The sequence below is a fragment of the Natator depressus genome, chromosome 20 (genome assembly GCF_965152275.1).
Source record: "Natator depressus isolate rNatDep1 chromosome 20, rNatDep2.hap1, whole genome shotgun sequence".
NCBI lineage: Eukaryota > Metazoa > Chordata > Testudines > Cheloniidae > Natator > Natator depressus.
Window position 1 is genome coordinate 22225585 of NC_134253.1, and position 23374 is coordinate 22248958.

The following is a 23374-nucleotide window of genomic DNA, read 5'->3' on the forward strand; positions in this document are numbered from 1 at the left end:
GTCGGGTATCTACCTCAGTCACCGGCTTTCTCTTTCTCCTCTTGATTTCGGTTCTGTCTCTTTTTTATGATTATTATTTCCTAATTCCTTCTTCCCCCCCCCCCTCCCTTAACATGGAATTTAAAAAAAAACATGGTTAGTATGAGCGGGGAGGGAGCTGACGGGTCAGATGGGCTTATTGATTGATTTTTTACAAAAAAAATTCCATCGATTTGATTCCAATCGGCAAATTCGCTTTTTGACTCACTCTCCTTCGTGGCCAGGCATTTGGCCAGGGGCGGGGTGGATATCCACGGATTTGGGTGCTTACATTCGTCCAGCCTGGGCGTGCCACTATCCCTTCTTTGGGACAGCGCGCGACCCTGTGCGTAAATCCCCATGACATCAAGGGGACTTTCACTCCCGCTGAAAGTTATCTCCTTCCCAGTAGTAGTATTTATTATTCATGATACACAAGGAGACTTCGAACATTAGAACAGAAGCCCATGCTTAAAGTTAAGCACCTGCTTTATCACAGTGCCGATTCAGAATTCTTCCCCACACCCTCACACAGGAGCTCCTAAACCTCTTGGGTTCTTTTCCTAAAAGTGCCCACTTTCATTTTCTTTGACTTTGTCTCATTCCTCCCGGCTTGTCCTCTCCGTTAACCCCTGGAACGCTATGCTAACGAGATGACGCGCAACTAAAAAAACCACCCCGATTTGTTTATATATATATTTATGTCTACACGTATATATATATAAACCAGCTTTTTAACACTAGCCATAGTAATCTGGTGGGTACGTTTGTTTGGTTTTTGTTTGGTTTTACTAACCACTTTAATATGGAATTTTATGTTATTTCTTTTTTTTTGTTCCTTTATTTCTTTTCTTCCGATAAATCCAGGGGTTGGGATTCTTCTTATTTTTTTCCTGCCTGTTAAAAGAAATTAAATTAAGCAAAAGCTGCACTCAGGGTCTTTAACTCGATCTGTTATTGCCAGAAGGGGCGGGGATGCAATCGATTTTATATTTATATATATATTTTAATTTGACCATCTCAGCCCTTTGTAGAGGTTTCTAGTTTAATGTAAGTACCAGGGCAGGGAGAAAACGAGATTTTTCTAACGAGCATTGGGGCTGTCAGAGGCAGCAGTAGGAAGCCAGTAAATTAACAAATTGATAATTGCTTAAGAGACAACAGCAAAAAAAAAAGCCAGGCTTGATTCTTTCCAATCCATGTTTTTCTCTCCTTCTCTCGGCTTATTTTGTATTTCCAAATGCACTGGGGTGGGGAGGGCGGGGGCAGATATATATTTATTTTTGCTGGGGGGCTAAACGTGCTTTTTTCCCACAGGTCCAGCAAGGATCCCATGGTTCTGGGGCGTTAAAAACCTTCCTGATGTGGCTTTTTTTGTTTGCTTTAAGTTGATTGCTTCCTTGTCCATTTCGGCCCCGGCTGCCTCAGACTGTGGACAGCCCACTCCCATCCCCTGTGCGCCCAGGAGGGATAGAAACCAGCTAACCCACCCTCACCCCGTCTTTAACAATGTGTTTCTCCTCCTCCTCCTCCCGCCAGGAGCCCTCCATCCATCCCACCTCACCACCCCCAGCCTGGGCTGTGGGGCCAGCCCAACTGAACCTGTGAGTCTGAGAGAGGAGCCTATGATCACCCAGAGTGGGACAGGAATGGGGTCAGATCACACAGCTGGGGCTAGAGCCCCCAGCATGGCCCAACCCCCCGCCCCAGCACCCGCGCTAAAGAGCAACTCTGCTGGTTTGCACTAGCTGTGGATCCTTTATCCCGCCATGGCCTGTGCCACAAGAGGGCAACGCATGCAACCGCACACACATACTCAGATGTGCATGCACAGAACACAGGACACCCTGCACACATATGGCAACATGCATGCCTGTGGGAACACGCACACACACGCCAAAAGGCAAGCACAGATGCACCCACCGGAACACACACATCCATGCGTGCCCATGCACACACAAAGGAACACGCATGCAAACGTGCCTGCATACACGGGAGCACATGCATCGCAGTATACGTATCCATGCACACACACTCTCTGATTGCATCCCCCCGTGCAGCTCTCCCTCGACTCTCAGAGCATTGGCCTGGATTTACCCCTAGCTCCGGATCTGGGTTTACCCCAGGCCCGGGGAAGCTGGGCTGCAAAGGTGGGCCGAGGGTGGCACCAGGTGATTGAGACGGGAGTGGGCGGGTTACAAATTTCAGAGCAGGTGCAAACCCTCTGGAACTGCCCCACTACCCCTGGCTCAGAGGAACCAGCGCCGGCTGGCTAACATCAGGAACTGAGGGCATCCCCAGCACTGGCCTCGGGGCAGGTAGGGGATGGCAAAGGCAGGAACATCTCCCCTCTTCCCCCAGGCATACATCCCTGTCTCTCTGCTGCCCCTGGCTGGCAGGAACTGGGCAGTGCATGAGGCAGGTTGGATGGGAGCCCCTCTGGGGCAGCGCAGGGGGCCGGTGCGGTTGAGAGCAGGGAAAGGCCCAGGGCTGCCAAGGGCATGAGGATGAGCCCAGAGGGTCCCCGCAGCTGGAGCTCACAGGTTCAGGGGGAAAGGTCCCACATCCCGCTCCAGCTCGTCCTACCAGGCTCCCCCCCCCCACTGCCACCCCTAGCTCGATAACGACCTTCTGTGGCTGGCAGAGGAACCGCGGCTCGGATCCTGGCTGGAGACCCGTGTGTGCGTGTGCGTAACACCCATCGGGGTTCAATGGACACACTGGCCACACTAATGCAGGAGGGACGTGGGCGGGTGCTGGGAGAGACACCCCGGCGTGGGCCTGGACCTGCCTCCCCCGGCTGTAATGATTCCATGCAGGGGGGAATGGGCCTTGAGCAGGTTAGCTCAGAGCTCAGCCCCATGCTCTGCCCTTTGGGGGGCGCGGGGAGCTGGATCAGGCTGTGGACAGCCCACTCCCATCCCCTGTGCGCCCAGGAGGGATAGAAACCAGCTAACCCACCCTCACCCCGTCTTTAACAATGTGTTTCTCCTCCTCCTCCTCCCGCCAGGAGCCCTCCATCCATCCCACCTCACCACCCCCAGCCTGGGCTGTGGGGCCAGCCCAACTGAACCTGTGAGTCTGAGAGAGGAGCCTATGATCACCCAGAGTGGGACAGGAATGGGGTCAGATCACACAGCTGGGGCTAGAGCCCCCAGCATGGCCCAACCCCCCGCCCCAGCACCCGCGCTAAAGAGCAACTCTGCTGGTTTGCACTAGCTGTGGATCCTTTATCCCGCCATGGCCTGTGCCACAAGAGGGCAACGCATGCAACCGCACACACATACTCAGATGTGCATGCACAGAACACAGGACACCCTGCACACATATGGCAACATGCATGCCTGTGGGAACACGCACACACACGCCAAAAGGCAAGCACAGATGCACCCACCGGAACACACACATCCATGCGTGCCCATGCACACACAAAGGAACACGCATGCAAACGTGCCTGCATACACGGGAGCACATGCATCGCAGTATACGTACCCATGCACACACACTCTCTGATTGCATCCCCCGTGCAGCTCTCCCTCGACTCTCAGAGCATTGGCCTGGATTTACCCCTAGCTCCGGATCTGGGTTTACCCCAGGCCCGGGGAAGCTGGGCTGCAAAGGTGGGCCGAGGGTGGCACCAGGTGATTGAGACGGGAGTGGGCGGGTTACAAATTTCAGAGCAGGTGCAAACCCTCTGGAACTGCCCCACTACCCCTGGCTCAGAGGAACCAGCGCCGGCTGGCTAACATCAGGAACTGAGGGCATCCCCAGCACTGGCCTCGGGGCAGGTAGGGGATGGCAAAGGCAGGAACATCTCCCCTCTTCCCCCAGGCATACATCCCTGTCTCTCTGCTGCCCCTGGCTGGCAGGAACTGGGCAGTGCATGAGGCAGGTTGGATGGGAGCCCCTCTGGGGCAGCGCAGGGGGCCGGTGCGGTTGAGAGCAGGGAAAGGCCCAGGGCTGCCAAGGGCATGAGGATGAGCCCAGAGGGTCCCCGCAGCTGGAGCTCACAGGTTCAGGGGGAAAGGTCCCACATCCCGCTCCAGCTCGTCCTACCAGGCTCCCCCCCCCCACTGCCACCCCTAGCTCGATAACGACCTTCTGTGGCTGGCAGAGGAACCGCGGCTCGGATCCTGGCTGGAGACCCGTGTGTGCGTGTGCGTAACACCCATCGGGGTTCAATGGACACACTGGCCACACTAATGCAGGAGGGACGTGGGCGGGTGCTGGGAGAGACACCCCGGCGTGGGGCCTGGACCTGCCTCCCCCGGCTGTAATGATTCCATGCAGGGGGGAATGGGCCTTGAGCAGGTTAGCTCAGAGCTCAGCCCCATGCTCTGCCCTTTGGGGGGCGCGGGGAGCTGGATCAGGCTGTCAAAAGGAAAGAGGCGTCCCGCTGAGTTGGGAAGGCTGGAATATGGACTAGATGGGGCTGCCTGGGAATAGATTAGATTAGATTAGAGGGGGTGTCTGGAGTAGGTGGATTGCCATCTCCCCAGCTTTCCCCCATCCTCCAAATTAAATGGGAGTTTGCACCTGAGCACAGAGTAGGGTCAGCGGTGACTTGATCATAGCACGTGGGGAGGACGGAGCCAGGGAGGAAATGTGGCCCAGCAGTTAGGGGCTCGAGATCCAGGGTCAGCTCCCTGCCAGACTCCCTGTGTGACGGGGCAAATTCCTCAGTCTCGCTGGTTTGTGTGGTGGTAGCACCCAGGTGCCCCAATCACAGCCCAGGGCCCCACCATGCCAGGCGCTGTACAAACCCACAGCAGAAACTAAGAAATAATAGTACTTGCCTCTCACAAGTGTAGTGGGAGGACCGATGTATTAAGGATTGGGAGGTGCTCAGCTACTGTGTGAATGGGGCCATAGAGCTTAGGTAGAGGGGTGATGTGTATGGAGATGGATGGAGCAAGCAGGGGGAATGAGGGTGGCTGGATAGAGAGGTGGGGGTGTACCAGGATAAGTACATAGAGGGGAGTGTACAGGAATAGGGATAGATAGATAGGAAGTCTGGGGATGGATGAATAGGTAGAGGATAGGTAGGGGGTGTATAGGGATGGATGAATAGAGGTGTGTGTACAGGGGTATATGGGGGAATATGGGCATGGTTGGATAGAGGGACATATACAGCGATAGGTAGAGGCTGTCTGTGGATGGATGAATAGAGGGGGTATGTACAGGAATAGCTGGGGGAGTATGAGGATAAGTGGTTAGAGGGGCATGTTCAGGGAAAGGTAGGGAGTGTATGGGGATAGGTGGGTGGGGGTGTGTACAGGGATAGGTAGGGGGTGCATGGGGATAGGTGGTTAGAGCGGTATGTACAGGGATAGGTAGGGGGTGCATGGGGATAGGTGGGTGGGGGTGTGTACAGGGATCGGTAGAGGGTGTATGGGGATAAGTGGGGTATGTAGAGGGATCGGTAGGGGTGGATGGGGATAGGTGGATAGAGGGTATGTTCAGGGATAGGTAGGGAGTGGATGGGGATAGGTGGATAGAGGGGTATGTAGAGGGATCGGTAGGGGTGTATGGGGATAAGTGGTTAGAGGGCTGTGTACAGGGATCGGTAGGGGGTGTATGAGGATAGGTGGCTAGAGGGTATGTTCAGGGATAGGTAGGGAGTGGATGGGGGATGTGGATAGAGGGGTATGTAGAGGGATCGGTAGGGGTGTATGGGGATAGGTGGATAGAGGGGTGTGTACAGGGATCGGTAGGGGGTGGATGGGGATAGGTGGATGGGGGCATGTACAGTGATAGAATCGGGGCTAGGTGGATAGAGGGGTATGTACAGGGAGATGGGGATAAAGGGGCATGTACAGGGGTAGATGGAGATGGTTGGATGGGTGCATAGAGGGGTGGCGTTGGTGGGGCGGACAACCCATTGTGTCCAGTTGCGGGGGCCTCACTGAAAAGAGGAAGGGGGATGGAGCGAGATGCAAGGATGACTGGAGGCCTGGAAACCTGCCTTGGCGAGAGCATGGAGGAGCTTCAGCTCCAGGCTTATGGGAGAGCCGGGCCGAGGTGACTCGATCACAGCCACGGGTAGCAAGCAGGGGGCTGGTCAGTCTCCCCGACAAAGGCAAAGCAAGAGCCAGCGGCTGGAAGCTGAGTAAATTCAGACTGGAAACACAGGGCTTGTTTTTAGCTGTGATGGGGAATTACCCGTTGGCTTAATGGCGAAAAGGCTGGGGTGGGTTGTCCCTCACTTGAGCTAGACAGACACTGTGTCTAGGGAGAGATGGGGGGGCGGTGAATGAGGATAGATGGATGGACAGACTGGCCCAAGGCTGATCAGCAAACCCCGATATGGAACCCAGGGGTCCCGATTCCCAGCCCGTCTGCTCCATTCACTAACCTCGCTCCAGGAGACTGTTATTTGATTAGAGCGGGAGGGGCTGGGAGCCAGGACTCCTGGGTTCTGTGCCTGTCTCTGGGCGGGGAGAGACCTCCCCAGGTCCTGTTGCCCAGTCCCCTCATGCCAAAGGCTCCTGCTGTGATTCTCATCGGTCCAAACACCCACAGCAAGGGGCAGGCAGCAGGTGCAGTGACCAGGAGGCAGGAGGGGGTTAATTCCTCCGGGGGCCAGCAGGGGGCGATGTAGCTGGCAGTCTGGGCCCGTCAGGGAATTATTGCCGGGAGATTCCCTCTGCCGTACGTGCCAGAGCCTGTCGTGTGGCTGCAGGGTGCAGGGCTCCCGGCTTGGCATAGCCAATTGGACTGGAGCCTGCTGACCCCATGGGCACTCGGCCCATCCTGCGCGCCAAACCCAGAGCAGAGGATTCGCTTGGCGCTGGATCGGGCCCCTCCAAGCCCCGGCGATGCCGGGATGGCTGCCGGCCGCGGCCCTTTCCCCATCCTGCCCCCGCCACAAGGTGGTGTCTGCAGCGGGCGAGGGATAAATGGGCCCCGTCTGGGGGAGGCAAATGGAAGACGGGCTGGGCACGGATGCAGGGGGGTGTGAGGCCCCCAGGGCCAGCCACCCCACCCTGACAGGGTGCTTGATCCCCCCCCTTACACTCCCACCCCCAAGGGAGGTGGTGCCATTCGTACTGACTCCACCTCCAGTTGACTCTGTCTCCCCCTCTGGCCGCCTGGGGATTTGCGTCCAATCCCATCCCTTTCGGCACCTGTGATCGCTGCTGCGGATCCTCTGCTCTGGCCCATGGCTTCATTTCTTTCCTTGCAGCACTAACCCACCCCACCCCCGTTTTCTTCCCCAGCTTCTCTCCAGCTGCCCAGACACACCCGGAGGACGGTCGCGCCTGCCCCCCGCCCCCCACCTTCCCTGCTCCATTTTCCTCGCTAACAGCTTTTCCTCTTGGCTCGGAACCCAAGATCCTCCCAGGGTCATGTCTGGGTCGGGGGGGGGGTCTGCTCACTGTCTCACCCCACCCCCTCCATCTCCCCCGGCTGTCACTTCACCACCCCACCCCATGTGCACCAGTTCTCATGACTCATGCTGATCTGAATCAAACCTGGCTGTTAAGGTCACTCCAGAGGCATCCAGGGTGGGGCGAGATGTGGGAGCGTGGGGGGGCCTGGGGCTGGGGCTGGGGAGCAGACCAGACTGCTTTGATCTTCTGTCATCCTTCCATCAGCTGTTCGTCCCAGGAGGGAATCCGGCACCATCTGCTAACCCCACAGGCTGCTGATCCCAGAATCTTTCCAAGGGGCAGGATCTCTCTGCAGGGCTCTACACTGACCCTTCCCTGCCCCCCAGGGCCATGGGACACCCCCTTAGCCCCCCACGCCCAGCGAGACGTCAGCTGGACACAGGATCCCAACCGGGGCTCTGCCGCTATTCCTTTTGAATTGGCAAAATGTTGGATCGTTTGCTTTGCTTATTTTTCATTCCAACTGTGTGTCCCCACCCCCTAATCGATGTCACTCCAATCAATGTGTAGGAACAGGGGCTAGAGGGGGACGCGTCCATTACCCACCCATCCCACCTTCCGAGGGGAAAGGATTTCTCGCCTGAAGAATATCTGGCGACAGAGGGAGAATCTGGAAGAATGTTAACCAGAGGGGAGTGGGGTCTAGTGGTTAGAGCGGAGGGAGGGGGGCTGGGAGCCAGGACTCCTGGGTTCTATTCACAGCTGTGGGAGTGTAGCCTAGTGATTAGGGTCAGGGGCTGGCCATCAGGATTTCTAGATTTTATTCCTACATTCTCGAGGAAGAGGGATCCTAGTAGAGAAATTGGAGGGGCTGGAAGTCAGGACTCCTGGGTTCTATCCCCAGGTCTTCCACTGACTTCCCTTTGAAGGAAGTCACTTTGTTCCTCCGTGCCTCAGTTTCCCCACCTATTAAGATACAGATTATAGTGCTGACCTGGCTCCCAGCCAGGAGGGAGACTCAGCTAAGAGCTAGGCAGGGTCCTTCCAACCACCGGCTGATTGCTCGCTGACTTTTCACCAGCATTCTTCATTTACCGGAGCTAAGCTGGGGTCCCTCCAAGAAACCCTGCACCACAAAGCTGGGGACCCGACTCTGTGCACCCTGCAGCCTGGGCAGTCATTGGCAAATGGGCCAGATCTCATCGCTCCATTGGAGTCCATGTGACCCTGCCCAGCCGAGGGTCTGCCCCTCCCGACAGCCCTTTCTGACGCGGTGGCATTTCACCCGCACTTTGTGCCAGCGTAAATGAATCGCCCCTGGTGCAGGGTGGCAGGGACCCGGCCGTGTCCCGTGGCATTCAGGCTGGCTGTGAAACCAGACCTGGTTCCAGCAGGGCCGGCCCGGCCCACGCCCGGTCCCTCGACAGCCGGGGCGGCTGAACCCAGCTCTCTGGAGCAAGTGACCACGCTGCCTTTACGCTGAGATCGGGCAGGCCACGCCCTTCCAAAGCCTTTTCTTTCTTTAGATCTGGGTTCCCCCTCCATCCCCTGTCCTTCACAATGCCCCCCAGCCTTCCCACGCCCCCCAAAAAGTACCCCCCAGGCACTCTGCCCAGTAACAGAGATGAATCACCCATGACTGCAGCTGATCTGGGAACTGAGAGTTGATTTTCATTCCTCCAGCCGACAGCCTGTTACAAATTTATTCTTTCTTCTCTTTTCTCTCTTCCTTTCTCTCTCTCTCTCTCTCGTTCTATCGCTCACTCACTCTCTTGATCCTCCTCTTCCTCCCTCCCCACTTGCCCCAATCTCCCTCCCCTCCCTGCTCCCTCCCCCCCCCAGTATTCGTTTGCCCGGGGACCCTACAGAAGGTGCTGGAGGCCACGTCCACCCACGAATCAGAGCATCAGTCGGGCGCCTGGTGCAAAGACCCGCTGCAAGCCGGCGACCGGATCTACGTCATGCCGTGGATTCCCTACCGGACGGACACGCTGACGGAGTACGCCTCGTGGGAGGACTACGTGGGCGCCCGCCACACCACCACCTACCGCCTGCCCAACCGCGTGGACGGCACGGGCTTCGTGGTGTACGACGGGGCCGTCTTCTACAACAAGGAGCGGACCCGCAACATCATCAAGTACGACCTGCGGACCCGCATCAAGAGCGGCGAGACGGTGATCAACACGGCCAACTACCACGACACCTCGCCCTACCGGTGGGGGGGCAAGACCGACATCGACCTGGCGGTGGACGAGAACGGGCTGTGGGTCATCTACGCCACCGAGGGCAACAACGGGCGCCTGGTGGTGAGCCAGCTCAACCCCTACACCCTGCGCTTCGAGGGCACCTGGGAGACGGGCTACGACAAGCGCTCGGCCTCCAATGCCTTCATGGTGTGCGGGGTGCTGTACGTGGTGCGCTCCGTCTACGTGGACGACGACAGCGAGGCCGCCGGCAACCGGGTGGACTACGCCTTCAACACCAACCTCAACCGGGAGGAGCCCGTCTCGCTGGCCTTCCCCAACCCCTACCAGTACGTCTCCTCCGTGGACTACAACCCCCGCGACAACCAGCTCTACGTCTGGAACAACTACTTCGTGGTGCGCTACGCCCTGGAGTTCGGGCCCCCGGACCCCAGCACGGGTGAGCGCAAGCCACCCCCCCCCACCACTGGGCACCGCCAGCCCCTCGGGGGGGCAGGGCTTGTGAGGGAGGGGAAAGACGGGCAGCACCCCTAGAGCTAGGAGAGCCGCCCCCAGTGGTGGGGTCACAGCCCGGCCCCCACCAGTGCGGGAACCCAAATGTCTGCTCTCCTCGGGTGGAGGAGGGGGCGCAGCCCTTCAGAACTTGGGGGTTTGGGGGCTATTGTGGGGGAGGCTCATAGCGGTGGGGGGGGTTGGCTGGAGATGTCTGGGGGTTGGGGGGGCCTCTGGGGGACCTCAGGAGGGCTCAGAGCTCTGCGTGGAGTTCAGGAGGTGGAGGATCTCAGTGAGGGGGTTTGCAGGGGGCGGTGGGGGGCTCCAAGGGAGTCAGAGTTATGGGGAGGCTCTGTAGGATTTGGGCGGGCTCAGAGGAGCCTGAAATTGTGGTGGATCATCACTGGGGGGGTGGATCTCATGGGGAGGGGCCCACAGGGGCTCATGCCGGGGGTGTCTCAGGGACTTGGGTGTGTGGTGTCAGGGGGCCTGGGTGGGGGAGAGGGTCTCAGGTGTGTGTGTGGGGGGGGGCTGTTGGAAGGGTCAAAAGGGGGTGGAGCCCAGGGGGGCAGGTGGAAGGGGTGCAGGTGGAGGGCAGGAGGGATTACCAGGGAGTGTATGGGGACCAAAAGATGTGCAAGGGGGAGAAATAGGGGTGTGTGGAAGGGGAGGAGGAGTTCAGGGTTGTGCATGATCGTGTCTGGGGGAGGGGAACCAGGCGTGTGCAGAGGGTCCATGGAGCCAGGGGATGTTCAGGTTGGGGGTTCCCACGGCTTCGCGTGGGGATGGGGGGCTTCGGGTAGAGGGTTCCCAGGACCATAGTGGGGGTGGGGCACTGGGGGGGGGTTCCCAGGGCCATGAGGGAGTAGGGGACTCAGGAGGTTCCCAGGGCCATGGGGGCAGACTTGGTGGGTTCCTAGGGCAGGAGGGAGGGAGGAGGGAGGCTCAGCGGGGTCCCAGGGACATAGGTGGGTGGGGGATTGGCGTGTCCTGGGCTGTAGGGAGGGAGCGGTACTCAGGGGGGGTCCCAGGGCTGTAGGGAGGGAGGGGGACTCTGCGGGTTCCCAGGGCTATAGGGAGGAATGTAGGGAGGACTCGGGGGGGTCCCAGGGCCATAGGGAGGAAGGGGGACTTGGAGGGCCCAGGGCCATGGGGGGAGACTTGGTGGGTTCCTAGGGCAGGAGGGAGGGAGCAGGACTCGGGGGGGGGTGTCCCAGGGCCATAGGGAGGAAGGGGGACTCGGGGGTCCCAGGGCCATCGGTGGGGTGTCTGGGTCTCTAACCTCCCTCCTCCCGCCCCCAGGCCCTGTCACCTCCACGCCACTCAGCACCACCACCACAGTGCGGCCCACCACGGTCACCACCACGGCCTCGCCTGCTGCCACCACCACAGTGCGCAGGGCCCCCCTCACCACCCACCCCATCGGTGCCATCAACCAGAAGGGCACAGAGCTGCACCCCGTCACAGCCGCTGCCCCCAGCACTCGCAAGCCCCCCTCCTCCAACCAGCACGTCTCCCCCGAGCTCTTCTGTGAGCCCAAGGAGGTCAGACGGGTCCAGTGGCCGGCCACGCAGCAGGGCATGCTGGTGGAGCGGCCCTGCCCCAAGGGCACCAGAGGTAACGGGCGGCTGGGGGGGGCAGCGGGATGGAGTGGCAGGGGGCATTGCCCCCCTCAGAGTCTGCCGGCCAGCAGGGAAGATGAGGAGAGTGGGGTCTAGTGGGTAAAGCAGGGGGCTAGGTGCCAGGACTCCTGGGTTCTCTCCCTATCTCTGGGAGGGGAGTGGGCTGCGGTGGTTACAGCAGGGTCAGGTGCCAGGACTCCTGGGTTCTCTCCCTATCTCTGGGAGAGGAGTGGGCTGTAGCGGTTACAGCGGGGTCTGGGTGCCAGGACTCCTGGGTTCTCTCCCCATCCCAGTCCCTGTCTCGCTGAGCTGGGCAGCATGGGGCTGTGTGGTAACTGCATGGCACCGATGCGCTGGGTTGGGGGGGGGTCAGCGCTTCACAGCCAGAGCCCGTGGCCACCACCCATCTGCCCCGTCCCCACATCTCGCTGGCCCTGCCCCTCTGTGCTGGAGCAGGGATTTCCCTGCACTGGGGAGCCAGCCTGCGGCGCTTATCTGCTTCGAGGGGGCCATGGTCTGTCGAGGGCTGCGGCCCCGACACAGGGGCTGGTGGGGAGACACCCCTGTTTCTTCTACCTGCCATGGGAGTGCTCCCTCCACTCATCAGGGCCTTTATACCCTCTGCCAGCCTGACCCCTAGAGGGCGACGTGGCCACACAAAGGGGGGGACTGCTGCCTCTTCAGGCACTGCACCCCCCAGAGCAGAGCCCCCACCCCCAAAGCCCACGTACCCCTTGGGGGCGTGGATGGGCACTGCCTACACTGGGGAATCAGGGGCTGGGCTAGGCTGACAGGGGGCCCCGGCCATCTCCCTTCTCCCCTTCTCTGGTGCCTCCCGCCTCCCTCTCTGCCCGCAGGCATCGCCTCCTTCCAGTGCCTGCCAGCCCTGGGGATCTGGAACCCGCGTGGCCCCGACCTCAGCAACTGCACCAGCCCCTGGGTCAACCAGGTGGCACAGAAGGTACCGCTGCCCCCCCTTTCCTCCACCCTCCCTGTGCCCACCATGCCTACTGTGTCCCCCATACTCTCCTCTCTGCTTTGGGGGGACATCACTCGCACCCTATGTGGGAGCTGGGGGTGCATCACTACAGAGTGGGACGCGGGGCATGGCTTGTACCCTACAGAGGGCCTGGGGGGAGAGCATGGTTCGTACCCTATGGGGTGGGATCTGGCAGGTCGCTTGTACCCTGTGGGGCGGGGCCAGGGGCACTTCTACCCTGTGTGGGGAGAACTGGGCCTGGCACCCGGCTCCCCGGGGCTAAGCAGGGTCTCTTCCCCCTTGTCCCGGCAGATCAAGAGTGGAGAGAATGCGGCCAACATCGCCAGTGAACTGGCACGGCACACACGGGGACCCATCTACGCTGGCGACGTCAGCTCCTCTGTCAAGCTGATGGAGCAGCTGCTGGACATCCTGGACGCCCAGCTGCAAGCGCTGCGCCCCATTGAGAGGGAGTCGGCTGGCAAGAACTACAACAAGGTGTGGGCGGCTGGGAGTCAGGGCTCCTGGGTTCTATCACCAACGGGGACCTTGGGCAAGTCACTGCCGCCATTCTGTGCCTCAGTTTCCCCACCTGTAAATGAGGATAATGCTAGCCAGGCAACAGGCTGTAGGGAGGTGTCCATGCAGCTTAGCTCTGGGGCACCCAGGCTGTGGGTGCTCTGGCAGCGCCTGTGTGGGTAACCCCCTAAGGGGGAGCCCTATGGAACCCCGCCCCCGGCCCCATGTGCCAGGGCATCTCTCACATCCCATCACACAGAGAAAGGTCCCTTCAGGGCATCTGCATCCCGGTCTATTCCTCCGTGCCAACCCCTGCGGTGTCCCCATGCGGGGCCGTTTCTGTATGATGATATCATCATGACTTCTTAATGGTGACATCATGATGTACGACAACGTGAGAGGTCTTTGTGATGTCATCACTTGCTGCTGTGATGGGCTGGTGCCCACTTGTGATGTCATGACATGCCCTGTGACAGGAAGGCACCTATTTGTGAGGCAATCACATGGTGCCGTAATGGGAGGGTGCCCACCTGCGATGTCATCACATGGTGCCGTAATGGGAGGGTGCCCACCTGCGATGTCATCCCATGGTGCCGTGATGGGAAGGTGCACACCTGTGATGTCATCACGTGGTACCGTAATGGGAGGGTGCCCACCTGCGATGTCATCTCATGATGCTGTGATGGGAGGGTGCCCATTTGTGATGTCATCACATGGTGCTGTGACGGGAGGGTGCCCACCTGTGATGTCATCACATGGTGCCGTGACGGGAGGATGCTCCTCTGTGATGTCATCACATACCATCAGGACATGAGGCTTCCTACTGGAGCCTCCTACGTTATGTCACAATATGACGATGGGTTTTGTGACACTGCATCACATCACGAGATGACAACTCTTCATCCGACGCCACGACGTGGTGACATTCCTTCAGGACCTTATCCCGCTGGGGCACGGTCTGCTGTCCCACCGTCGCTGGGGGTCCAGCCCGCTGGGTCACAGTATGATGCCCTCTTCAGGGGTCGTTCTTCTCACCAGCCACTGGCAGCCGGCTGGCTTTTGAAAGCCTGGGCCCCCCACGCACTCAAGGGGTCCCAGCAGGAACTGGCGACAGGCACCATTGCACTCAGCTAATTATCAGCTCGTTACCCAGTGGTTCTTGGCTAGTTATCGAACAATCGTTGGCTAATTATCAGCTAGTTAGCCAGTGGTTATCGGCTAGTTATTGGCTAGTTACTCAGTGGTTATCAGCTAGTTACCCAATGGTTATTGGCTAGTTATTGGCCAGTTACACAATCATTATTGGCTAGTTACCCCATGGGTATTGGCTCGTTGTCAGCTAGTTACCCAATGGTTATCGACCGGTACCTGTGACTGACACTGGGGCTAGCAGGGATCTGATGCAGATTTGGCTCCAAGGCCCCAAGGTGGGAACGTATCCTGGAGAATCAAAGCCCAGGCCCTCAGTGCTGGGATCTGGCCCTGACCTTGCCTTCTTGTCTGTTCCCTGCTTTCTTCCCTGCTCTGTGTTCCGGGTGTCTGGCGCCTTCAGATGCACAAGCGAGAGCGGACCTGTAAAGACTACATCAAGGTGAGTGGGGGGGCTCCAACCCTAATCAGCCCTGCAGCTGGCCCCCGAGAAACCGCCACAGATGGGCAGCTAGTTACGGGGTTCTCGGCCCTGAGAGTGCCCTGCTCTTACAGTAGGTTGCCAGCTACATAACTGATTTCAGGAGGGTTACTCCAGATTTACACCGGGGACTGAGTGGGGAGTCGGCCCCAATGGAGTTAGTTTGGATTTACACCACAGAGGGAGAGGGGAATTGTGATGGGATCCTGAGGTACAACCTGGAACTGTGGGACCGCTGTGTCCCCTTAACTGTCCAGACTGAGCTGTCTCATACAAAGCTATGCCAGTGACAAGCAGCAAACCCCTCCAGGCACTTTGATCACTCAGCCATCAGCACGTGGAGCCCCATACCCAGCAAGATTGTGTGAATGCTCTCTGAGCCACTCTTGAATTGTACAGAGAGAGACACCAGCCAGTCACCCAGCCCCTGGCCTTGCACCGCAGAAATATACCATCTTACACTGCTCAAGACACCCTTGGACAGTGCAAGCACATTAATTAGTTCACCACTCCAACAAAAGGCTAATGGATCTGCAACAGCCCTTGTTAACCTGAGCTGAGATTCCCCCAGCACTTCAACCAAAACCGCATTGTTTTAGGTCAAATATAAACCAGATTTGTTAACTACAGGGAGACCGACTGTAAGTGATTAGAAGTAGCAGACACAGAGATCAACGATAGTAGCTGGCATTGAGATCCAAATTTGTTACCTAAGAAATAAAAACAAATTTTCCATCTAAACTCTAGAGACTGAGCAAGATCGTCAGTCTGCCAACCCGAGCTTGGCAGAGGTGGATCCCCCGTTCCAGGGCTAGCTATTGGCCAGGGGAGACATGGAGAGACACCCACTCACCCACTAACCCTGAGCCAAGCAGGCATGGGGAGGAGGCAGAGCAGTTGCTCCGGGTGGGGTAGGGGTAGCTCTGATGCCCTGGGGCATCGGGGCAGGCAGTCTAGGGGGCGAGAGAGGGGGCTGCAGCTGTAGAGGGGAGCTTGCCCCGCCCGAGTAAACCCCGGAGTCTGTCTGAGAATCCCCGTTGGCTCCCAGCCCTGGCTCCCCTCTCGGGTGTGGGGCCCAGCGTGGGGCTGAGCTATGTCACACCCACCTGCCCCCCAGGCTGTGGTGGAGACCGTGGACAATCTGCTGCGGCCCGAGGCACTGGAGTCGTGGAAGGACATGAACGCCACGGAGCAGGTGCACACGGCCACCATGCTGCTGGACATCCTGGAGGAGGGCGCCTTCCTGCTGGCCGACAACGTCAAGGAGCCCGCGCGCTTCGTCACCACCCGGCAGAATGTGGGTGAGTGGCCCCCACGCCGCCGCCACCCGGACACCTGGGTCCTCCCAGGTGGGGGTGGTGATGTGGGGGGCAGGAACGCTCATCCTGGCCCAAAAAGGCAGAGACCCCAATAATACCCTTGTATCCCCAGCATCCTGGTCCCCAAGAGGCAGAAGGGAAAGCTGATTCTGGGTCAGGCCTCTTACCTGGATGCCTGGGTCCTCTAGGGTTAGGGAGGTGGAAGGCAGTCCGCAAGGCCTATCCTGGCCCACAGTGGCAGAGACTCCAATATCCCCACTACCAATAGGCAGGAACCAATAGGCAGGTAGGGAAGATGACCTTGGGCTTGGCCTCTTGCCTGGATTCCTGGGTCCTCCAGGGATTGGATCGGTGGATGACCCCTATTCACAGCATGGCAAGGTGGGTCTGGTGGGTGGCTGGGCAGCTGGTGTTTCTCAGAGCAAACTCCACCCATGTGCAGAACAGATGTGTGTGCGATGCATCCAGGACGGCTGCATGTGCAGGATGGATGCATGTTCGATGTGTGGCCAGGATGGATGCACGTGTGGGACGGACGCATGTGCATGGGATGCATGTTCAGGATGGATGCGTGTACAGGATGATACAGGTGCGAGGTGTGTTCAGGACAGATGAATGTGCAGGACGAATGAGTGTGCATGTGATGTGTGTGCAGGACAGATGCGTGTGCAATGCACGGGCAGGATGAATGCATGTGCAATGCATGGACAGGACTGATGCATGTGCAGGGCGAATGCAGGATGAGTGTGCAGCACGGATGTCTGTGTGTGAGATGCGGGTGCAGGACAGCTGTGGGTGCAGGACGGATGCGTGTGCAGGATGCATGCTTGTGCAGGACAGATGTGTGTGCAATGCATGGGCAGGACGGATGTGTGTGCAGGGCAGATGGATGTGCAATGCATGGGTAGGACGGATGTGTGTGCAGGGGGGAGGCGGGACGGATGCGGGTGCAGGACAGATGCATGTGTGAGATGGATGCTTGTGCAGGATGGATGTGTGTGCAGTGCATGGACAGGACGGATGCATGTGCAGGGCAGATGCAGGATGGATACATGTGCGGGACGGATGCGTGTGCGATGAATGGGCAGGACGGATGCGTGTGTGGGGCAGATGCGGATGCAGGACGGATGCGTGTCCGTGCGATGTGTGTGCAGGACGGATGCGTGTGCATGTGATGCGTGTGCAGGACGAATGCGGATGCAGGACGGATGCGTGTCCGTGCGATGTGTGTGCAGGACGGATGCGTGTGCAGGACGGATGCGTGTGCGTGCGATGTGTGTGCGGGATGGATGCGTGTGCAGGACAGATGCGTGTGCGTGCGATGCGTGTGCAGGACGGCTGGGCTGCGTCGCTGAGGCAGCACACGCCCCCCCTCACGGCTCTCCCCCCGCAGTGCTGGAGGTGACGGTGCTGAACACGGAGGGACAGGTGCAGGAGCTGGTCTTCCCGCAGGAGTACGCCAGCGAGAACTCCATCCAGCTCTCGGCCAAAACCATCAAGCAGAACAGCCGCAATGGTGAGTAGGGGGGCCAGCCCCCGCCCTGGGCCCGGGGGGGAACCCCAGGGAGTGCACTAACCGCCGCCCTCTCCTCCCCAGGGGTGGTCAAGGTGGTCTTCATCCTCTACAACAACCTGGGCTTCTTCCTCTCCACCGAGAACGCCACGGTCAAGCTGAGCGGGGAGGCGGGCGCCCCCAGCCCTGCCCTGGTCGTCAACTCGCAGGTCATCGCCGCCTCCATCAACAAGGAGTCCAGCCGCGTCTTCCTCATGGACCCCGTCATCTTCACCCTCTCCCACCTGGAGGTGAGACACGCCCCGGCCACCAGGGGGTGCTGGGCTGCTGGGGCTCTGCCCCCAGTATCCTGGCTGTGCCTTGTCCCCATACACACCCCAGCCTGACACCAGGGGGCGCTGTGCTGCTGGGGTGCTCTCAATGAGAATCTGGACGCACGAATTCCAGTGTATCCCTCCATCCTTCTATGCCCACCCACCCCTGTCCCTGGGTCCCCTGGGATGCTCGAGCTCCCGTCACCCCCACGGTCACTGACGCGTCCCCCCGGCTGCTCCCCACAGGCGAAGAACCACTTCAACGCCAACTGCTCCTTCTGGAACTACTCGGAGCGCTCCATGATGGGCTACTGGTCGACGCAGGGCTGCCGCCTGGTGGAGACCAACAAGACGCACACGACCTGCGCCTGCAGCCACCTCACCAACTTCGCCGTGCTCATGGCGCACCGCGAGATCGTAAGGGCCTCGGCTCAGGGGCAGGGCAGGCATCGGGGGCACCTCCTCGCGCAGCCCTCGGCTCGCTGTGTGTCCCCCCCCATTGCTGTTCTGTGCGTGCTGTGTCCCCCCTGCCCCCCAGTGGCTGGTCTGTGTGCACTGTCCCTCCCAGTGACTGGTCTGCGTGCGCTGTCCCCTTCTAGTGGCTGGTCGGAGGATAACAGCCTACTGCTCCTTTGCAAGTTGCAGAACGTCCCAGCTCCAGTCCCCGCTGATGGCACCTGCTGGGGCATGGGGGGGAGGGAGTCAGCAAAGGGGCAAAGAGGAAGGAGGGTGCAGGGGAGGGGAGGCATTGCTGGAGCAATGGCAGAGGTGGGGGGATGCATCTTTGAATTGTCCAGGTTAGGAGGAGGGGGGAGAATCCCCAGGGGGGATGCGGGGGAGCCAGGAGTGGGGAGGATCCCTGGTGAGAAGGAGGAGGGGTTGCCTGGAGGGGAGCACCCCAGGGTGCTGGGGTGAGCTCCGGCTTTGGGCAGGGGCTTCCCCGCAGCACAGCAGCCCCGGGGGCACCCGTCCTAATCCCCCTTCTCCTCCCGCCCCAGTACCAGGGCCGCATCAACGAGCTGCTGCTGTCGGTGATCACCTGGGTGGGCATCGTCATCTCGCTGGTGTGCCTGGCCATCTGCATCTCCACCTTCTGCTTCCTGCGCGGGCTGCAGACCGACCGCAACACCATCCACAAGAACCTCTGCATCAGCCTCTTCCTCGCCGAGCTCCTCTTCCTCATCGGCATCGACAAGACGCAGTACGAGGTGGGGCCCAGAAGGGGGCATCCTGCCCTGGCGGTCACAGCTGACCCCAGGGCCCCAGCGTGGCACTGGGAGGCGCTGTGTTGCAGGAATGGCCGGCCGGGCATTTATTCCACCTCTCCTAAAAACTCCCTGCAGTTTCATTCTGGGGTCCCATCTTTCATTATTGTGTAGCTGTAAGGCTCTTAAACAGGCTCCACGTCCCACCCCAGAGGCAGCTGCATCTCAGCGCCGGGTGAGGGATCCCTGTATAAACAGCCCCCGCGTCCCACCCCAGAGGTGGCTGCATCTCAGCGCCGGGTGAGGGATCCCTGTATAAACAGCCCCCGCGTCCCACCCCAGAGGTGGCTGCATCTCAGCGCCGGGTGAGGGATCCCTGTATACACAGCCCCCGCGTCCCACCCCAGAGGTGGCTGCATCTCAGCGCCGGGTGAGGGATCCCTGTATACACAGCCCCCGCGTCCCACCCCAGAGGTGGCTGCATCTCAGCGCCGGGTGAGGGATCCCTGTATAAACCGCCCCCACATGCCCACACCCCAGAAGTGGCTGCATCTCTGCGCTGGGCGAGGGATCCCTGGGTGTATCGCTAACCCCCTTGTCCCTCTTCCCCCTCCCCAGATCGCCTGCCCCATCTTCGCGGGGCTGCTGCATTACTTTTTCCTGGCAGCCTTCTCCTGGATGTGCCTGGAGGGCGTGCACCTCTACCTCATGCTGCTGGAGGTCTTCGAGAGCGAGTACTCCCGCAAGAAGTACTACTACCTGGGCGGCTACTGCTTCCCGGCCCTCGTGGTGGGCATCGCCGCCGCCATCGACTACCGCAGCTACGGCACCGACAAGGCGTGAGTGCCGGGGGCGGGGCTGAGGCCCTGATGGGGCGTGAGTGCCGGGGGCGGGGCTGAGGCCCTGATGGGGCGTGAGTGCCGGGGGCGGGGCTAAGGCCCTCATGGGGCGTGAGTGCCGGGGGCGGGGCTGAGGCCCTGATGGGGCGTGAGTGCCGGGGGCGGGGCTGAGGCCCTGATGGGGTGTGAGTGCCGGGGGCGGGGCTGAGGCCCTGATGGGGCGTGAGTGCCGGGGGCGGGGCTGAGGCCCTGATGGGGCGTGAGTGCCGGGGGCGGGGCTGAGGCCCTCATGGGGCGTGAGTGCCGGGGGCGGGGCTGAGGCCCTGATGGGGCGTGAGTGCCGGGGGCGGGGCTGAGGCCCTCATGGGGCGTGAGTGCCGGGGGCGGGGCTAAGGCACTGATGAGACATGAGTGATGGGGTGGGGGTGGGACTAAGGCAGGAATGGGGCGTGAGTGGTGGAGGGTGGGGCTATGGCACAAAGAAGGCATGAGTGCTAGTGGGTGGGGCATGAGTGCCCAGATGGACGGGGCTATGACGCCAATCGGTGTGAGTTCCAGCAGCAGGTTGGATAAAAAATTATATTAAAAAAAATTTAAAATCTCATTTTTGAAATTAATTCCCTCTTTCTCTATAAAAACAAAGCTATTCAAAACTCAATTTGACATCAACAAACTGATGTTAAGGCCTAACAATAATAGGCAGCAGTAAACATTTGCTGCCAAACTTTAAAGAAAGTCAAACCCGCTGAACAGGTGGAAGCCACTGGCTCAGCACCTGGAGCTGGAGTTTGCTGAAGAACTAAACGAACTCGTGACAGCAGTATCATAGAATCATAGAATATCAGGGTTGGAAGGGACCCCAGAAGGTCATCTAGTCCAACCCCCTGCTCGAAGCAGGACCAATTCCCAGTTAAATCATCCCAGCCAGGGCTTTGTCAAGCCTGACCTAAAAAACCTCTAAGGAAGGAGATTCTACCACCTCCCTAGGTAACGCATTCCAGTGTTTCACCACCCTCTTAGTGAAAAAGTTTTTCCTAATATCCAATCTAAACCTCCCCCATTGCAACTTGAGACCATTATTCCTCGTTCTGTCATCTGCTACCATTGAGAACAGTCTAGAGCCATCCTCTTTGGAACCCCCTTTCAGGTAGTTGAAAGCAGCTATCAAATCCCCCCTCATTCTTCTCTTCTGCAGACTAAACAATCCCAGCTCCCTCAGCCTCTCCTCATAAGTCATGTGCTCTAGACCCCTAATCATTTTTGTTGCCCTTCGCTGGACTCTCTCCAATTTATCCACATCCTTCTTGTAGTGTGGGGCCCAAAACTGGACACAGTACTCCAGATGAGGCCTCACCAGTGTCGAATAGAGGGGAACGATCACGTCCCTCGATCTGCTCGCTATGCCCCTACTTATACATCCCAAAATGCCATTGGCCTTCTTGGCAACAAGGGCAGACTGCTGACTCATATCCAGCTTCTCGTCCATTGTCACCCCTAGGTCCTTTTCCGCAGAACTGCTGCCTAGCCATTCGGTCCCTAGTCTGTAGCGGTGCATTGGATTCTTCCATCCTAAGTGCAGGACCCTGCACTTATCCTTATTGAACCTCATCAGATTTCTTTTGGCCCAATCCTCCAATTTGTCTAGGTCCTTCTGTATCCTATCCCTCCCCTCCAGCGTATCTACCACTCCTCCCAGTTTAGTATCATCCGCAAATTTGCTGAGAGTGCAATCCACACCATCCTCCAGATCATTTATGAAGATATTGAACAAAACCGGCCCCAGGACCGACCCCTGGGGCACTCCACTTGACACCGGCTGCCAACTAGACATGGAGCCATTGATCACTACCCGTTGAGCCCGACAATCTAGCCAGCTTTCTACCCACCTTATAGTGCATTCATCCAGCCCATACTTCCTTAACTTGCTGACAAGAATACTGTGGGAGACCATGTCAAAAGCTTTGCTAAAGTCAAGAAACAATACATCCACTGCTTTCCCTTCACCCACAGAACCAGTAATCTCATCATAAAAGGCGATTAGATTAGTCAGGCGTGACCTTCCCTTGGTGAATCCATGCTGACTGTTCCTGATCACTTTCCTCTCATGTAAGTGCTTCAGGATTGATTCTTTGAGGACCTGCTCCATGATTTTTCCAGGGACTGAGGTGAGGCTGACTGGCCTGTAGTTCCCAGGATCCTCCTTCTTCCCTTTTTTAAAGATTGGCACTACATTAGCCTTTTTCCAGTCATCCGGGACTTCCCCCGTTCGCCACAAGTTTTCAAAGATAATGGCCAAGGGCTCTGCAATCACAGCCGCCAATTCCTCGTCTGTGTCCTTCCTTGCATTTTATCCAATGAGTTCAGCTCAGTTCATTCAAAGTTGAAAACCCAACTGGGAGCTAAAAACGCAGGACAGCTTGTTTTGCTTTTCCAATCTGTGAATAAAATCAAGTGTGAGAGGATGAGATCTACTAGTTCTAAAATCTCGACGTTCAGGGTGACCAGCAACAATCACTTTGATTCATTAACTCTGGATAATACTCCCTTCATTTAATAAATTGGTTTGGTTTAAATGCAAACCAGGGTTTGAGAAATTTGCTTTTTCCCCAGCACGTTTAAGGGAGTTTTAAGCATTTTTAAAATTGTTCCTTTTTAATTGAATTCCAATTTCCAGCCCAAGGCAGCTTGACACAAATCCCAAGTAAAAAATGACTCTGGTGAATAAGAAATGCATCATTCACCATTTTCTAACATCATACAAAAATGTAAAGAGCAAGAGTCTAAAGAAGCTATGAAGAAGTCTATGAAGCTATAGACTTGCTTAAATAAATTCTGCTAGATCAAGCGAATCGCCCTGCTTAGCAAGCCCAATGGAGTGTAACAGATACATTTAGATGCAAATCAACATGTGTTAAGTGTTTCCATCCAATGAGTCTTCACCGTCCTTCAGGAAAATATCGAAAAAGTACAAACCCGTATGCTCTGGTCAGGGTCAGGGCACTGGCATTGATGTGGCATGAGTGCTGAAGCATATGGGGGAAATCCAGAGTGGTCCTTGTGCCCCACAGCTGTGGGGGGGGGCTTCTCGGCAGTGCCCAGCCTCCTCAGGCGGCCCCAGAAGGGGTGAGGGAGATTTGGGTGTCCTCCCCCATGGGAGCCATCAAGTCAGCTTGCCTGTAGCTAACACTCCCTCCCTCACGTCCCACAGCTGCTGGCTCCGAGTGGACAATTATTTCATCTGGAGCTTCATCGGCCCCGTCTCCTTCATCATCATGGTGAGTCCGGAGATGCCCTGGGGGGAGTGCAGAGATGCCCCAGCACCCACAGTGTGACAGGCTGTTCCCCCAGCCTCAGGCAACCCCCCCAGGAAGGGATCAGCATCATTA

At 58.3% G+C, this 23374-nt stretch overlaps 1 protein-coding gene across 3 annotated transcripts in view; it reads left to right on the plus strand.

Annotated features, from left to right (window-relative positions):
- ADGRL1 (adhesion G protein-coupled receptor L1) overlaps nt 1–23374 on the plus strand; it is a 93551-nt gene that overhangs the window by 59996 nt on the left and 10181 nt on the right. For all 3 annotated transcript variants that reach the window (XM_074935370.1, XM_074935371.1, XM_074935372.1), the window contains exons 5-16: nt 9195–9995; nt 11351–11665; nt 12528–12631; nt 12962–13147; nt 14721–14759; nt 15916–16099; nt 17511–17633; nt 17715–17920; nt 18191–18361; nt 18943–19152; nt 19768–19988; nt 23197–23263. In XM_074935370.1, coding sequence (XP_074791471.1) covers nt 9195–9995; nt 11351–11665; nt 12528–12631; nt 12962–13147; nt 14721–14759; nt 15916–16099; nt 17511–17633; nt 17715–17920; nt 18191–18361; nt 18943–19152; nt 19768–19988; nt 23197–23263 — 2627 coding nt within the window. The remainder of the gene's footprint in view (nt 1–9194; nt 9996–11350; nt 11666–12527; nt 12632–12961; nt 13148–14720; nt 14760–15915; nt 16100–17510; nt 17634–17714; nt 17921–18190; nt 18362–18942; nt 19153–19767; nt 19989–23196; nt 23264–23374) is intronic.